The 18688-nt window shown below is 45.6% G+C and overlaps 1 protein-coding gene across 1 annotated transcript in view; it reads left to right on the top strand.

Moving 5' to 3' along the window:
* Window positions 1-14483, top strand: part of LOC121150200 (butyrophilin subfamily 1 member A1-like) — a 35481-nt gene extending 20998 nt beyond the window's left edge. The window contains exons 6-7 of the mRNA XM_040970909.1: window positions 12782-12864; window positions 14394-14483. Coding sequence (XP_040826843.1) covers window positions 12782-12864; window positions 14394-14483 — 173 coding nt within the window. The remainder of the gene's footprint in view (window positions 1-12781; window positions 12865-14393) is intronic.
* Window positions 14484-18688: the final 4205 nt, after the last annotated feature.

Genomic DNA, 18688 nt, shown 5'->3' with positions numbered 1-18688 from the left:
AATTACAAGCTCAAGTGCTGAAAGTTTGATCATGATGATGGTCAAACGCATCAGCTCCTAGTACTTCCAGATCCATTTGTCTCAATGACAGGAACACCATAGCCAAGCCAAAGCAGCAGGAGTGTGAAGGACTCTGATTTTTAAGCATGGAGATGTGATTGCTTCGTGACATGAAGAGCTCTGATCAGGAGAGGACACGTGGTTCAGGGTTTGGGTCCTGCCTCCACTTGTGATTCTAGCTTCCTGCTAATCCACACTGTGGAAGTGATTCAGCTGAGATGGGAATCCATGGAATTTGTTCTATTGATGATGAAGCATGAAGCTGATGGACAACAAGAGGGCAATTTTATCATAGTGTTACTGGAAGAGTAAATGTTAGACACTCCAGCTACTCAGGAGGGGAACATTTTCTTGGGGTTTATATATACATAAAACATCATATAAAATTTCTGTAGAATTAAAAAGTACTTTACCTTAGGTCTTTTCAGGAGGTGTGTTTGTCTCTATCACATTGTCAGATCTGGGTTTGATATACGGTCATCATTACTGACAGGGGGCCACTTATATCAAGCTTAGCATGAGACCTTGTTTTCCTTATTGATGAAGTTCCACACATCATATCATGGTATCAGGTTCATTTGCTCCAGCCGTATTTCCTTGCTCAGGCTGGTATCCCAGTGAGGTTGAGAACATTTTTCACATCCCTGGAGGAACTTTTATTCCTCTCTCTCACTTCTTAGCAGTTCCCACTCAGACTGATGCCTGTTAACGTGTGGAATCCAGTCACACAATGGAGTTACTTTGGCTCATGCCTGCACACGTTTGCTAACCTGCTGTTTATGCTTCTGTATAAAATGTTTTGCTTGCGTCCTGGTTTTTGGGCCAAAGTCCAAGTTGCAACACACCCTGCCAGTGCCCTTGGCTCTAGGTACTGGTATTGTATGCTTTTCCACATCCTGGTTCCCTTGGCTGCCTAACTACCCTGATTCCCATGCCTCCTAACTCATCCATTCTACAAAGACCCTTGTAACTTGCTTCCTGGATCACTTTCTGAAGGAGAGCACGGCTGACCCTTGCCAGTTTGTGTGTTTACCTGCCTGCTCAATAAACTTTGCTGCACTGAGGAGTTGTCTTGGATGTACGTTTTTGGGAGAGACTCAGGCTGGATGCAACTAAAGCACATGGCTTAATTGTTGGGCTCCTGTCTCCCATGTGTGAGACCTGGACTGAGTTCCAACTCCCAGGCTTCAGCCTTGTCCAGCTGCTGTTGCATCATGCATGTAGAGAGTGAACCAGTGTATGAATGAGAGCTTTGTCTTAATACCAAATAAAAAGTGAAAAATGATCTCTGGAGTATTATCATTCTGGGTGAAGGTAAGAAGGTATGATTGGGAGTGGGAGAACAAATCATAGTATTGATTCTGGCCTTGTGAGCAGTTAGAGTGGCTGCCATAGTTTCAAAATTTGTGCTTCCGGAGGCAGACATTCAGTCCCCCAAATGTTCACATTAAGGCACAATGGTGGTTGAAAGTTAACCAAAGCATTGTGTTATAAGTGAGGCCTTTGTGAAGTGTCTTCATACAGGCAGACTGTGAGGGTGTAGCCCCATGGCTGAATCTCGGCAGATTTACGAGTAGAGTGGGACATGGGAGCTGCTCCTGTGGAACAGAGTGGGCCCTTGTGAACGTGCTGTTTGAATCTCCATAACCATGAGCCAGAATTGGCCTCTTGTCCCTTGAAGTCACTCTGCCTCATGCATTTCATTCTTTTTTTTTAAATTTATTTTAATGTTTTACATAGTTGATTAGGGCCAAGGGCTAGAAAGTGGATAAGATCAGTTCTTTTCAGATTCTTGTTTTTCCTTTCTGTTTCTTGAGGAAGGGTAGAGATAAGAGGAAAAGCCACACCCAGCCTCCCAATTATCATAACCTCCCCAGTTTGGAGCCTTCTCTGAGGGCACTGCTCAAGTTCTTTTGAGAGTTTAGCAGTTCTGTATTGCTGCTGGATTGCTACTCCAAGTTGGATGAAATCTCTCCAGAATCCACTGGCTGACATAGTCTACCTTGGAGTCTCGTTTGCCTAGATTTTCACTGCCAACACTTGGATGGGGTAGATGATCAATTTGTTCTTACCTCTGCTCTGTTACCAGGTGTCCTCTGTGGGTTCTAATGTACTGCTCTATCCTCCATATGCAACAGACCATGTTTCCCCTTGTTTCATCTAAGCTGCTGAGGAGATCCAGCTCAGAACATAAACACTCCATGGTTAGACCATGAACTCTACAGTTTTCCTCATGATTGAAGTTCTGAGTCCAGAGGTTCAGTTGGGGGATCCCCAAAGAAACCTCTTCTGAGGTGATCCCAGACCTGATTCTTGTGTGTGCTTGCCATTATTGGGCCCTGCACTGTCTGTTGCCCAAATCAGCTTACATGCAGAGTGAGGATTGCAATTGTTTGGTCAGTTCTCTCTCCTGCTTTGCCCTCTCTGTAAACCCAATGGGTGTTCCTGCCCAGCACGGTCATACGCACCACACATTTGCCCATGTAAGGTAGTGGAACTGAAGGCTAGTTGGGGTGACAGTTAATAACAACACCCCCAGGCCAGCCACTGCCCTGATTTCTGTGCTTGCCAATATGTATAGCAGATCGGTCCTTCTGTCACACATCCTATCAGCACTCATGTATGTCAATGGGCATTGAAGCCTAGTTCCACCAACCAGCTTCACCATCCAGCATACCTGCCAGAAGTTGCTGTTTTGTCTAGCCATACCTGCCCCAGTCCTGGGTTCTCATGCTTTCCAGTTGGAGTGGCAACCCAAAAGGGACATGCCCACTGTTTTCCTACTGGGCCCCTTTCGCTCTTGGTTCTTGCACACTCCAGGTGGTTCTGCAGTTTAACTTGACAGCATCAGCATCTGCCAGCTAACACTTTGGCAAAACCCAGCCAATCTACATCAGTTTTGCTAGTGCATGCACCATTAGGAACAGTCAGCCTAGCCTGACTTTTCCCCTATTCAGCTCACATGAGACCAACAGGTGTTGTAGTCCTGCCCAGCCTGGTCTGCCCCCAATTCCAGCTCTCATGCTTACTAGTTGAAGTAGTGGTGCAACAGGGGAGCCCCACACAGTGCCCCTTCTGTGTTCGTTTCCTACCCCCCGGTTCTCACGTGTGCTGGTTGAGTGCTGGTTGAGGCCATTCTGGCATGGCCTGCCTCACCTCAGCATTTGCCAGTGGGTGCTGTATTCTGACCGAGCCTGATGCCTCCCCAATTTCCAGCTCACACTGGGTGAACTATAACCTAGTGCAGCCCACGCCAGGCAGCCCTGGCCCTGGCCCTAATGTAAAGCTGGCTGGTATTGTGGCCCAACATGCCTGACAAATATGTCATTCAGGTTTTTGGATTTGCCAGTGGGTGATTTGAATTGCCTTAGCCTGGCTCGCTCCAGATCTAATCCAAATGTATGCTGCTAGGTACCATTCCCAGGTCTGGTCTGGGCAGCTCCCTTTGTTGGTTCTTGTACCTACCCGCATGTACTGTGTTAGATAGAGGAGTTGCCAAGTTCTTCCATCGAAACCTCTACTAATGACAAATCTCATTCACAATGTTGGTTCCTTGGCCAGCCCTACTTAGTCCACCTTCCATTTGAGCAGGAATAGTGGCCTGATTTGATCGGCCCTTATGCTTTCCTGGTTTTTTTTTTTAATATTTTTTTTAGTATATTTTGACAATCTTTAGAAAGTTAATTAGGGTAAAAAGTATCAAGGGCAAAGGAAAGTGGGTAAGACTATTATTTTTTCCATTTTGTTTCCTTCATGTTTAAAGGGGGTTATTAAGGGAGAAGGCCCACCCAATTTCCCACCCTCCCCAGGTCCCGGATGTAGGGCATGCTCCGAGGTTCTTGCTCAAGTGGTTTTGAAATTACAACAGTGATGAATCGTTGCCAGTCTTGTCCCTCCAAGCACTATGAGGCCATTGAAGAATCCACTATTTGACTTAGTCCATCATAGAGTCTCTGTTTGCCCTGTATTTCGCTGCCAAGATATAGCTGAGATGGTTGGTTGACCTGTTCTGTCTTCTCTCTTTTCTTGGTTAGGGTTCTGAGTCCAGCATTTAGATTAGGAAGATCTCCAAAGAAACTTTGTCTGAGGTGTGCTCAAACCAGATTCTTGTATGTGCTAGCAAGTACAGGGCCTGGCACAGTCCATCGCCCTGATGAGCTGGTGTTTGCAATTTCTGGGTTGGTTCTGTTTTCAGCCCTGACTTCCACTGGAACCAATGGGTGTTGCAGTCCAGCCTGGTTCTGCCCAGCACATACTTGGCCCTCGCATAAACCAGTGGGAGCTGCAGCCCGCAATAACCCCCACCAGGCCCACCCCCTCCCCTGGTTTGCCAGTATGTGTAGCAGTAATCCAGTTTGTCCCACACCCCATTCCACCCCAGCTGCTGTCCTAGTTTTATGCCCTCCTGTGGAAGTGGTAACCCAAGAGGGAGGAGGCCACTGTTTCTCTCCCAGGCCTCTTCCAACCCCAGATTACGCACTCTCCAGGTAGTTCTATGGTTTGACTTGACAGAATTAGACCCCAGTGCTAGCTTCTGCCAGCTGATGCTGTGGCTAAGCCCAAACAACACTCACTCACTCTAATTTATGCTTGCACCAGTAGGAATAACAAGCCCAGCCTGGCTTTTCCCTGATCTAGTCCACATGAGGCACACAGGTGTTGTAGCCCTGCTTAGTCTGTTCTTCCCCCATCCCAGCCCATGCTCTCCTGCGGGAGTAGCTGTCCAGCAAAGGAACCACCCCTTATTCCCCTGCTGGCACTGCCCCCTTGTTCTCATGCTTTCTAATTGGGGGCTGCGGTCACTTCTGGTAAAGGCTGCCTCAACATGGCATTCCATATTGTGTACAAGTCTTTGTTGCGACTGAACCTGTCATGACCCACAGTTGCTCTGGTGCTTGGATTTGCCAGTGGATGATGTGTACAGATTCAGCCTGGTCTTCCGCCGACCCATGCCAAATGTATGAGAATGGAAACTTTCTTGGCCCCTTCTCGGCTGTTTCCTATCATGTTTCTTGTGCTTACCTGCCGGGTCTGTGTCCTGCCAGAGGAGTTGCCCAGGCTCCTCCATCAGAACCTCTCCCAATGCCAGGTTTCATGCTTACCAGTGGGTCCATGAGCCAGCCTTACTCAGTTCACCTCCTGTCCTAGCAGGAACAGTGGCTTTTCCTGACTGGCCTTTAATCCAAGATGGTCCTTGCTGTAGAATGTTTCAGCTCCACCATGGCTCGTCAATACCCACATATGGCCCACATATGGCTCACACATGGCTCAGTAGGGGGTTTAGACTCTGCCTAGTCCATCCCACATCTACCCTGGTCCTCCAGGACACCAGAGGGTGTTGGAGTCTGGCCCGGCTCAGTGCATCCAATCCCAGTGCTCACCTGTGCCCAGGGAGACTACAATTGTTTCCCATTCAGAACGCAGCCCCCATTCCAGGCCATGCACCCTTGGTGGGAACCTCAACCCAACTAGGATTGTCCCCTTAGCTCCCCAACCGGGCCTGTTCCCAGCCATAGATCACATGCATGCCAGTGGTTATTCTGACTCAGCTTGGCACAGTCCCTCACCTCTCCCGACCTCTGCCTTAGACACTGTGGCTTGGTGTCCTTGGCTCACGCAGACCAGTAGGTGCAGGAGCCTAGCTCAGCATGACATGTGTTCTGTCCTGGTCTCTAGTTTTGCTTGTGGGCTAAGGTTTGCTCAGTCCTGCCTGATCTACCCTGTTCCATTACTAATTCACACATTACCCAGCTGTTGGAGCTACTTGGACCAGCTTGTCTGACTCCCAGGTCTGGACCACATGTTCACCAGCGGGAGCTATGACTTGCCAAAGGAGTTTCCCAAGTTAATCCACTCCCAGACCCAGTTCTCATACATGCCATTGGGTTTAGGCTAGTTCCCGACACAGTCTGGCCTTCCATTTGGCCTTGTATGAGCTGGTGATCATTGCAGCACGGCCCACCTCACACCCTATTCTTAATGCACATTTGGGTGCTGCTGCCTTGACCAGTCCAGACTGTTGTGGGTTCCTTACCTGTGATTGATGGCAGGCTCCTTGGTCACACCTAGGTTAGTCCATCACCACCCCAACTCTTGAGCTAACCAGTGGGACTAGAATTTCCACAGGGTGTGGCCGACACATCCCCCACAGAATCTACCCCCAGATTTGGTTCTCGAGTGCTAGTTAATGTAATGGTCTGCTTAATGTGACCTTTCTCCTGTTCCAATATCATGTCAGGTAACATGATATAATTCTGGAGGACAAGCCCCAAGCCACAGCTTTTGCATGCACTGGTACTTGGTTGTCAGCATTGTTCAGTGATTACAAGTTTTACAAAGGAAGAGTTACTGTCATTGGGAATCTTTACCAATGCTTCATGTCCTAGAACAATGGGTTCAACCTGGAGCTAACTAAGCAGTGACTCATAGAAGCAAAACCCCAGAGCTTTCCAGTCGGGCGGCCAGCAGGCAGAGCCTGGCATCAAATGGCGCACTGGCCTCTCAGGGACAGCTCACCACGTGCACATGGTGGCTGTCGTCTGGGATGCAGGCATGAGACGCCCCATCCTGAGATCAACCAGCAGCCAGGAAGCTGCTGGAAGTTTAAATTCCAAGGCCCTAGGTCGTGCACCTCCCCAATCCCATTCACCACACAATGAAGGTGGAGGGTGGGTCCTGGACCTGCCCAGTCACGGAGACCTCCCCGCTTGGTGTACTCACCCCGAAGGGAGCAGCCCCCGGAGCCCAGACAAGCCCAGGGACAGCTCACCACATGCACATGGTGGCTGTCGTCTGGGATCCAGGTATGAGATGCCCAGTCCTGAGACCCACCAGCAGCTGGGAGGCTGCTGAAAGTTTAAACTCCCAGACCCAAGGTAGCGCCCCACCAGATTTTTAGTGTTGTGTGATACATCCCAGCAAAGCCTGGTCCACACCCAGACACAACTCACATATGGCTCAGGAGGGACCTAGACCTATCCTGGCCCATCCTACATCTGTCCTGATTCTCATGAGCCCCAGTGTGTGTGGATTCTATCCCAGTCTGGCACACACCAGACCCAGTCGAGGGAGACTGCAGCCATGTCCAGACTAGACAGCAGCTCCCATCTGGCCCTCATGTTCACCAGTAGAAACCATAACCCAGCCAGGGCATTCCCTTTATCTCCCCAACCAGGCCTGTTCCCAGCCACAGATCTTGCATGTGCCAGTGGTTTCTCTCACCCAGCATGGCATATTCCTTCACCTATCTTGGCCTTTGCCTTAGATGTGTAGCCTGGCCTGGACCCCCAGTCCCAACTCTCGCTGGTGGGTGCTGCAACCTGGACCTATTCAATCTGCTGCCATTTCTGGCTCTTGCAAACTGGTAACTATGATAGCCTAGCCCAGAGTGTTCTGCACTCCCACCAGCTTTCTGCACTTGCCAGTGGTCTAAGATCTTCTTGGCCATGCCTGGTCTGCCACCTTCCAAAACCAGCCTGCATACTTGCCAATGGATGAAGCTTCCTTGCCTTTCCTGCCCAACTCATATTCCTGGAGCATGTGCTCCAAGCAGAAGCTATGACCTAATGGGGGAGTTACCAAGGTTCCCCCAATTGGCTCACTCTCAGATCCAGATCTCATACATGCCAGTGAGTGCCAGGCCCCCACCTGGCATGGCCTTCCCCCTCTGTCCCAGCCTTTGTATGAGCTGATAGATGATGCAATCCAGCCTATCCTACACCCCGGCAGGGATGCACTTGTGGGTGCTGTGGCCTCGACCTGCAAGCCTTTTCCCAGCCCCAGCACCCGTGAGTGTTGGCAGACTCCATGGTTGTACTTAGTTCAGCTCCTACCTCCCCAACTCTTAAGCTACCCATTAGGACTTGTATTTCCACAGGGTTAGGCCCACATATCCCCTACAGAGTCTGCCCCTGGACCTGATTTTCCGGTGTGCTGTTAGTTGTCATGGGCCAGCACAATGTGACACATCCACTGTTCTGACACTCACTCTTTTGTACTGGGATCTAGCCCTGCCAGACAGGCCCCCAGCCCTAGGTTACATGTGGGCTGGTGTGTGTGTTGGTCTTCAATGCTCCATGCTAACATATCCAGCTCAGAACTCATTGTGGGCTGACCCGTAAAGGTCTTCTAGTCTCTCCCTTTCAAACCATCAGGTCTCAATCCCCTCGCATACTTGCAACAACTGTTTTTTTTTTTTTTTATATTGCAGTTAATTTTATAACAATGTTTCATAGGGTCTGTTGTTTCTCCTTCCCCTCCTCTTGCCCTCCCCCCATGGTGGATTGCTCCACCTTATTGCAGTATTACAGATCAAATCTAGTCTTATATCTTTCAATGCAAGCATGTGCCTTGCATAGAGTCCAGTATCTTGCAAGAACAGTGTTGTTTGGAGTTCTTCAGGAGTCATTCCTCACTTTCATTACAGTGCTTTTCTTCCAGGGATGTCTCTCAGAAGTTGTTTCTCACCTGGGCATGAATGTACAGATCATTGTTCTCCCTTACCTGTGTGATTCCTCAATCTCCCTGCAAATGCTTCAGCACAAGTTCCTGGAGCATGCTTCCTGGGCAGCCTGAGGGTTGTACCCAGGGCTGTTGCTAGCTGTGCCACCCAGCCTAGAGCCAGCACTGCTCCTGACATCTGGGTGGGGGCAAAAAAAAAAAAAAAAAAAAAAAACAACCTTAGTTGGACCCTGAGGCTGCCTGTGGCTCCTGTGGAGCACAACCTTTCTAGATGCCCCCGGACTGGCCCAGCCCAGATCCAGCCCTGCTGCCGCCATCTGGGCAAGGACAAATGGATGCATTTCATCTTGGGTTCAACATCTGGTTAACACAGTGGTTTGAGTATTTTACTTTTGCCTGTTTTACATATGTCTGCGTTAATCATTTTATTTCTGTCTCCCTACTTATGTGGTGTTACACGTAAGTTGTTAAAGATTGAGTTTATATTATACTCCTTTAAAATATATGTATTTATTTGTTCTCATTGTCCTCTTTAAATTTAAAATGGAGTGAGAAATAGAGCAAGAGAGAGAGAGAGAAAGAGATTTTTGTCTGCTAGGTCATTCCTCAGTGACTGCAACGTGTGGGGCTAGGTCAGAGCTGAAGCCAGCAGTGAGTCACTCCATCTTGACCTCCCATTGCATGGCAGGGAGCTGAGCACTTGAGCCATCATGTGCTGTCTATCATTTGTTCCCACTTGAAGCTGGTTCAGAACAGAGTAGCCAGTTACTGAACCAGACACTGGTAAAGATTGGTGTTGTCCTAGTGGTGGCTTAATCTGATAGACATAATATAACTCTTCTGTATAATTTAGAGTTTTTTCTTCTTCTTCTTGTGACAACTAGCACATTTTCCTTGTAAAATTTTCCCTGCTGAAGTGACTGGAATGGCTTCTGTCTTCGGACTAGACTCTGACTGAGCAGTCCTCTAAGCTATAGTGTAGCCAAGAGGTGGCTTTGAATGGCCCACAGTGCGAGGGAAAGAACAAAGAAGCCATTTACACATTTACTAAAATGTCTCAGCCAACAATAATGTTACACAATACTCTTCAGGGTCCTTGCTTGGGTTTTAAGTATTCTCTCCATGTTTATGTATTAGCTGTCATACTATCCCCCATTCTCTTTTTAAAATATTAATTACATTGCATTATGTGACACAGTTTCATAGGCTGTGGGATTTCTCCAACCCTTGTCTGTACCTTTCTCCCATGGTGGATTCCTCCACCTTGTTGTTGTATCATATTTCAAATTCAGTCAAGATTCTTTCATTGCAAGAGTATACTGAGCATAGAGTCCAGCATCTTATTGTCCAGTATATTTCAGCATTTTCTTGGGGAGACCGTCTCTGGTCTGAAGGCAGAGCTGGCAGAATATCATTCTGATCAATTGAAAGCCACAACATAACATCAACAACAATTTACAACATTATGGAATTAATTGACATGGTATTGAGTAGCCAATATGCTAAAAAAAATGCAAGTTCTTAACCACATCCTGTGACTACTTCATTGACATTTGAATTTTAGTTTATATACAGATCTTGCTGCTATATGCCTTAAAATGGCTATAGGGTACTATTCAGCTGTCTCATGTCTATTTTCATTTTAGTATTTAGCACTGTATCTTTATAACACTATATGACTTATGGACACCGGATATAATGTAAAGGAAGGCATGCAGATGATTTTTTTTTGCTCAAAGTTATCCGTACATCTAAGTGTACCAATTACCTCATTAGCTCCTAAAACAAGGATTAAAGCATCATTATTGCAGTACTTTGTCAGATGGTTGTAAGTTGCATTTTGAATGGGTTTATTCTTGGAGTTATATTGGTTGATGTGCCAAGTGTTTTTAGAGTGTTCCAAAGCCTAACGTTTTATCACCCCATAAGATGTTAACCACATTTCCCCTCTTACTCAGTGTATTTATTTTTGACTATCTGTCCTGATGAAGAATGACTATCTTACACTGTCAAATGTACTCTGGGACAGTTCTACAGCATCACTGACTGATGATGTATGTTTTTCTTTGTGAGGGAGTCAATTGTGATTTTATGAAAATTGAACCGTATTTTCTTACATTTAAGAAGTATATGTGTTTGGGTGTGGCAGGTAAAGTTGCTGCCTGTGTCACCATGTTTGGGTGCCAGTTTGAGTGCTGGATGCTGCTCCAGCTCTCTGCTTATGACCTGGGAAAGCAGTGGAAGATGGCCCAAGTGCTTCGGCCTTTGTACCCATGTGGGAGTCCTGGAGGAAGCTCCTGGCTCCTGCTTTGGACTGGCCTAGCTCTTGCTGTTGCAGTTGTAGAGGGACTTAAACAGTGAATGGAAATCTCTCTCTCTCTCTCTCTGTGCAACTCTGCCTTCAAAAAAATAAATGTTTTAAAACAAAATAAAATGCATAGATGAGGAAAAGGGAAATGAGAGTGTGAGGAGCATGATGATGGAGGCAGGATGACAGGAATAGGAGGTTGAATAGAAACAGGCGATACTGTGTCAAGAGAGGGACAGAGGGAGGCACTGAGGGGACACGGATGTGGGGGAGCATTGAGGGAGGCAGAGTGAAGAGGCACTGGGGAGACTGGGGAGGACAACACCCAAAGGAGTTGAGCACAGCTGGGAGTTCTGCCTACAGGAGAGAGAGCTCAGTGTGCACAGGGATTCCCTGAAGGGTGAACATCCAGCAAGAGTTTTCGCATCACCCTTTCAAGGTAATGAATTTTACTATTCTCCTGTCTTCCTTTCCTTCTTAAAAACTTACCTTGCATGGCAGGTTTCACAAGATTATCTTAAAGCATGCCCATTCTTTTTGTTGCTGTTTTAATATATTATTTTACTTAACTGATAGTCAGAGATTCAGAGAGAGATAGAAAGATTCAGAGAATGAAGCAGTGATGTGATTATGGACAAGATGGCTGACTGCAATAGGCTGAAGTATCTAAAGGGTGTGGAAAAAATGGAATGGGATTCAGCAGGAGAGAGGGCAAATAGAGGAGAATCACGGGGAAGTCTGTGAGAAATGCCAGGGTGTTGCTAGGACTGAGGCAGGCAGAACACAGCTGTGAAACAGACATGAAAGACTGTGACTGCAATTGCAATCCGAGAGGGTCAAGACAGGTTCCATGCAGGGCAACCAGAGACTGGAGCAAAATTTGTGAGTCTCTGACACATGGAAAACCCAAAGGCTTCTGTTCACTGCAGGGGGAGAAAGGCAAGAAGATCCTCAGGGCAAAACAGGGGCAAAGGGAGGCTGAACTGAGCATAGTGCTGCAGGGGTGGAGCTGGGGAAAACTGTTGGAGGAGGGACTGCCATCGACGAGTGGGCACCCAGGGTAAAACAAAGGAGTCAGAGAATCTAGGGACGAAATTGAAACCCTCCAGCAGCCAAATGATCTCACATCTGTGAAACTCTGTGGACCACAGGAACTAAATGAAAGGGAGACACAATATCTCCTGGTTCCCAGATTGTGAGAGTGAGGAAAAAGGGGAGTGAGTGAGTCTGTGGGACTGCACTCTACCAGCTGCACTCTACTGGCTGGAGGGATGGGACACAAGACACTGGCAGGCTGAAGTTATAAAACCTGCTTCTCAGATCCTCCTAGATCTGGGAGGGTATTAGAACGTCAGGGAGAGCAATAACTCATGTCACCCACAAGGTGGCAGCAGTGGACCAGCAGTTAGAGAGAGAGAAAAATATTTCTTTGGACCTGGTGCAATGGTCTAGGGGCTAAAGTCTTTGCCTTGAACTCCAGGATCATGTGTGGGTGCCAGTTCTGGTCCCATCAGCCCTGTTTCCCATCTAGCTCCCTGCTTGTGACCTGGGAAGGCAGTCGAGGAAGACCCAAGCCTTTGGGGCCCTGCACCCATGTGGGAGACCTGGAGGAAGTTCCTGGCTCCTGACTTTGGATCAGGGCAGCACTGGCCATTGCAGTCCCTTGGGGAATGAAACAGCAGACAGGAAATCTCCCTCTCTGTCTCTGCTGCTCTTTGTATATCTGACTCTCCAATTAAAAATCAAATAAATATTTTTTTAAAAAGAGAAAGATCTTCCTCTCTGTCTCTCTTCCTCTTGAAATAAGAAAAAAAGAAACACATCTCTTCAGGTTACAACTCACACCTAAATTTGAAAAAATAATATATAAATAATAATAAACAAATAAAAAACTCTCACATACACCCACTAAGAGGGTCACAGTGTGAGTAACTTTACCCTTGCAACTCCCAGGTCATCGATCAGCCACAAGTGACCCCGAAAACCCCAATAATGCATCAGAGACCAATACCACAAGGAAACAAGACAACACACAGGTAGGGGAAGAGGCAACAGGAGAAGAAATGACTGAGATGAAGGAGCCAGTGCTTCCCTCCAAATGACCAAAAGACCAAACTTTTCAGAGATGCAAGATGAAGATATAGATGAACTACCAGACAGGGAACACCAAGAAAAATAATTATGAAATGTAGGAGGACATTGTGAGCCTGGAAGGCCAGCGAGCACAGGTTTGCAGTTCATTGGACAGTATTTGCATGGCAATAACCAAATGGCTACCTTTGGTATAAACAGCATGTAAATGAGAACACCTAGCGCGATATATAAGACAAAAGGAATTCCAATCTAGAGTGCGAAAACAGTTGATGGTTTTGTTTATGAGCTCGATATTTCCTCCCTTACCCAATACGGACTTTCAGAGTATAAAGTCTGATGCCCTAATAAACTTTGGCTTTGACCATCAGTCAGGGTCCACGCGTGTTATTATCGGCTCCGTGCACCAAGTCCGTCACTGCGGGACAGCGACAATGAAACTCTTCCAAGACAATGAAGAACAATGGGAGGAGCTTAAGGAATTCAAAAATCACATCATCACAGAAATAAAAGAGTTCAAATGAAATTCTTGGCTTACAATGCAAAGCTCAAAGCCTGACCAACAGAATGAAAGCTGCAGCAAAGAAAAATTCAGAAAAAGAAGACAACCAAAATGAAAGCATGCAGATCATTCAGCAGCTGGAAGAAAACCTGAACAGAGCCAAGAAAAATATGCAAGAGATGAACGACATCATGAGAAAGTTGAATATCAGAATTATAGGCTTTCTGGAAGGAGTGGAAAGAGAGACAGGATTGCACGAGGCACTCAATGAAATTATACAGGAGAACCTCCAAAATACTGGGATCATAAGACCAACCCAAATCCAGGAAGGACAGAGAACCCCAAACAGATATTATTAGCAGAAATACCCAGTGGGTTCTTCCCTCATCTTAGTATAGAAATAAAAAGGTGGGAATCTGTTGCAGACAGAAAAGTTTATTTGCGAAGGCACCAGGTGAGCAGGGGAGAGGGAAGGGAAAGCACCTCTGGAGAGAAAGCCAGGGGTTGGGGTGCTTCTGGAAAGGGGAGAGAGAGACACCAAAGGTTTGAGGAAGGGTCTTGGGATTTTAAGCATTCCCTGACCCCTCCTTGTTGTGTGGGAACTTATAGGTAAGAAGTTCACCATTGGTGGTCTCTTAATCAATGAAGAAATGGGTGGGCAATGCTGGTGCCACCCACCCAAAGGTGTGGCCAAGACCTCAGTAGGCCTGGCTGTTCTCACATATGACCAAAGAGGACTGCACCCAGACATTTTGTTCTCAAGCTCTGCTCCAATGAATACAAGGAAAGAATTCTGAGACAAGCACAAAGAAAATTCAGGATTACATTTAGAGAAAAAGTTATAATCACTGCTGACTTCTCAGAAGAGACTCTCCAAGCAAGGAGAGAATGGAGGAAATCTTTCAGACTCTGAGACAAAACAAATGTCAACCAAGCATAATGTACCCAGCGAAGATCTTCATTGTATTCTAGGATGAAGTTAAACACTTCCATAGCAAAGACAAATTAGAAGAATATGCCAAGCCTAAACCAAGCTCTAATTTCTCCTTAGAAGAGTGCTAAAGCTAGAAAGAAAAGGATGCAAATGATAATCAAAGATGGCAAATTAAAGATGAGATAAAAATTTTTTCTGGAAAGCATGGAAATCTCAAATAGAACATACCAAAACTTGTGGGACACTGCCAAGGCAGTGCTACATGGTAAGTTCATTGTAATTGGTGCTTATGCCAAGGATCAAGAAAGACACCAAATAAACGAAGTAAGCACACACTGCAGAAATTGGAAAAGCAGCAGCAAAATGACCCTAAAAGCAATAGGAAACAAGAAATCATCAAAATAAGGGAAGACATAAACCAAATAGAGATGAAAAAAACCCCACAAATTCAAGGATTCAAATTGCTGGTTCTTTGAGAAGATAAGCAAAATAGACACCCCACTGGCCCGACTGATAAAGAAAAAGTAGGAGAAAACAAAACTTAATAGCATCAAAGATGAAAAAGGCAACATAACACCAGATACCACAGCCATAAAAAGCATTTCAAGCAGATCTGACCCCAATCCTCTACAGACTCTTCAAAACAATAGAAAAGGAAGCAACCTTCCAAATACATTCAAGAAAGCAAACACCACCTTAATTCCAAAACTGGATAGAGAATTAACCAAGAAAGAAAATTACAGGCCCATTTCCCTGAGGAACATACATGCTAAGATTCTCAACAAAATCCTAGCCAATGATAGAATTCAAAAATATATGAGACAGATCATTCATCTGGATTAAGGAGGACTCATTCCAGGCATGCAGGGATGGTTCAACATTTTTAAATTCATTAATCCATGGATCCATTAATCCATAAATCCATTAAACCACACCCAAAAACTGAAGGACAAAATTCATATGATTGTCTCAAGAGACACAGAAAAAGCTTTCAATAAAATCCATCATCGAGGCCTGGGGGGGGGGTTGTTCCACGGCTTGCCGTCATGCGGCCACCAGGGTCCCCAGGCCCAGCTGCTTCTAAACCCAGTAAGAAACAAAGCAGCCCCACGGTCACTCAGGGGACTGCTACGGGCGGCCAGTATGCCAGTTGGCACCAGGCTTTGCCTGCTTGCCACCCGGCCAGGGAGCCCTGGGTTATTTGGTTCTCTGAAAGCTTCTCAGACAGCTCCCTGCCAAAACTGCAGTGTTTTGGAGACACCAAGCAATCTAAAGATTTCCAAAGACAGTAAATTTAAAGTTGATAGATTCAGATCAGCACTAGACAATAGCATAAATTACAATGACACACAGGGGGAATCAGGAACGACCCAAACAATCTATTAACAGGTGGTCATATGCACAGAATAAGGGAGAACCCCAGAGCGGAACAGCGGGACAGGAGGAGGTGTATATCCAACCCATAAGGACTCCTGGACTCCCACCAAGGTCTATCAGAACGGACACCAAGAACGTCATCACAACTGCCAAAGAGAACACGGGGAACTGGAATGCCTCCGGCTGCTGAGAACCCAGAGGACAGATATCCCCCCTCTTTCAACAAGCTACATGAGACGGAAGAAGCCCGAGTCCTTCCACATAGGAACTAACGACATCAGAACAACAGCCAGGAACTACGATCGGTCATCAGAACCAGAAGAACAATAAACTTCCTGCGGGACAATGGGAGAGGAGCCTTCTCCAGTCCTTATCTAGTTCCAGCTCTGGGCCTCCAGTCTCTATAATGACCAACTAGGTTGCTCCAGAACCCCTTTTCCCCCAACCCACACACACACATACACACACCTGGTTCTTGGATAGGTAAAAATCATTATCATCAAAATGTCCACACTACCAAAAGCAATATAAACATTCAATGCAATCCCAATCAAATTACCAAGAACATTCTTCATAGAGCTGGAAAAAATGATACAAGGGCTCATCTGGAAACAAAAAAGCCAAAAGTATCCAGAACCATCCTGAACAATAGAAATCTAGTAGGGGTATCACAATCCCAGAGCTTTGGACATAGTACAGGGTGGTTATTAGAACAGCCTGGTGTTGGCACAAAGACAGAGAGGAGGATCAGTGGAGTAAAAGGAAATTAAATAATCTTTGACAAGAAAACAGATGACAATTCAGGGAAAAAGGAAGGTCTCTTCAATAAATGCTGCTGGAATAATTGGTTGAAATAATTGGCAGAAATAAGAAACTAGACAAACACCTTTCATCATATACAAAGAGCAAATCCAAATGGATACAAGACCTAAATCTACATCCAGAAACCTCCAAACGTTTGGAAGAAAATTTTGGAAACACTTTGCAAGATTTAGGTGTAGGCCATGACTTCCTAAAAAAAAATCACCAAAAGCAATAGCAACCAAGAGCAAAATAAACAAATGGGACTACATCAAACTAAGAAGCTTATGCACAGCAAAAGAAACAAGCAAAACAAAATTAAAAAACAATCCACAGAATGGGAGAAGAGGTTAATCTCCAGAATAGACAAAGATCTCCAGAACAACCAAAACAACAAAATAAACCAGTCAAGAAATGGGCACGGGAAGTGGGCAGACACTTTACAAGGGAACAAATCCAAATGGCAAACAAACATATGAAAAAATGCTTAAGCTCTCTGGTAATATGGGAAATCCATATAAAAACATCACTGAGGTCCGACCTAATGTCGGTAAGAATGGCTCACAGATGGATAAACACCAACAACATTTGCTGTTGAGCATGTGGGGAAAAGGGAACCCTGCTCCACTGCTGGTGTGTATGCAGGCTGGTGTGTATGCAGGCTGGTGCAGCCGCTATGCAAATCAGTATGGAGAACACTCAAACAACTGAAAATCTGCATACCATATGACCCAGCAATAGCACTCCTAGCAATATATCCAAAACACCTGTTACACAAGAAACCAATATGCACCTCTACATTCATAGAGGCACAATCAATAATTGCAAAAACTTGGAAGCAACCATAATGCCCATCAAAAGAAGACTGGATAAGGCAACTGTGTTTCATCTACTCTATGGAATACTACTCAGCTATTTAAAAAAAAAAATGAAATGCATTTCTTTGTGGCCAAATGTGCCCAAAGGAAAGTATCATGCTAAGGGAAATGAGCCAATTCCAAAAGGTCAGATATCGCATGTTTGCCTTAATATAAGATAAAATGATGCCAAATGTGATAACAGTACCTGTCAATTGTGATATTGTTATACCTTCAAACTGTCCGTACTGCATGCAATAAGATATCGTGATGTACCCAATGAATCAATAATCAATGAGAGATGGATTTCATCTGATAACACTGTTAAAAATTTGCCATTAACACTTAAGTTTTAAAATTGGCCTCAAGGAGACTTTAATACTCCTGCTGATAAACACTTTTCTGCATTCTAAGAGGGGACCTTACAAACTCCCATGTAGATAATATAACTAAATCCTGACTTTCAAGGAGATCACAGGGAATTTGCGTGCCCTTATAGGCCAAGACTCTCAGGTCAGCCAGTTGCTATCGGATCTCCCACATGGGATTGAAGTAGCCCAGAACCCTCCTCATAGGGTGTGGTGACATCAGAACAATAGCCAGGAGCCCCAAGTGGTCCTCAGAGATAGAACTGTTAATTTCCTTCTGGAATCAGGAGAGCAGCTTTCACCGGTCCTTACTTAGTTCCAGCTTTGACTCTCCATCCCCTCTTGCACTGACTGTCAAGGTCACTCAGGAGCCCCCAAATTAGCACCTATAGACAGAGAGAAACCAATGTAGAAAGCTTTGTACAGACATGTAAAAGTCAGCTGGCCTATAATTGCTCAGCCTTTGCCTTTTTGGTCAGGCTCCTGACTTGGCTTTTCCTAGAATTCACTAGGTAGGATGCAGAATTCAGTTATTCCTCACTAGCTAAGTTATTAGGGATTTCTCTGTGCACCTGCCTAAGACTGTTCTACTCTTCAATTGTTCATATATGACTTGTTGGAGTTAGAAGTCTGTTTTGATTTTCCTAAAATGCATGAAATTCTGTAAAATCTTGCTTGAATACTATATACTGGTAAATATAATTAAAAAGAAAAAGAAGAAGAAAAACAGCTGAGCCTGTTCAGAGGCTGACAGAGCAGTGGACAGCATATCTAGGTGCACATGGAGGACATGACATCATCGGGACCTGCAGAGGACACTGAGTACCACAACAGAGGATGGAGGACTGAACGAATTGATCATCTACCCCAGCCATGTGTTGGCAGTGAAAACCTGGACAAACAGAGACTTTAAAGTGAACTATGTGAGCC

Source organism: Ochotona curzoniae, unplaced genomic scaffold (genome assembly GCF_017591425.1).
Source record: "Ochotona curzoniae isolate NIBS_2020 unplaced genomic scaffold, NIBS_Ocur_1.0 contig_2071, whole genome shotgun sequence".
Taxonomy (NCBI): Eukaryota; Metazoa; Chordata; class Mammalia; order Lagomorpha; family Ochotonidae; genus Ochotona; species Ochotona curzoniae.
This window is presented reverse-complemented; position numbering and strand designations above follow the sequence as displayed.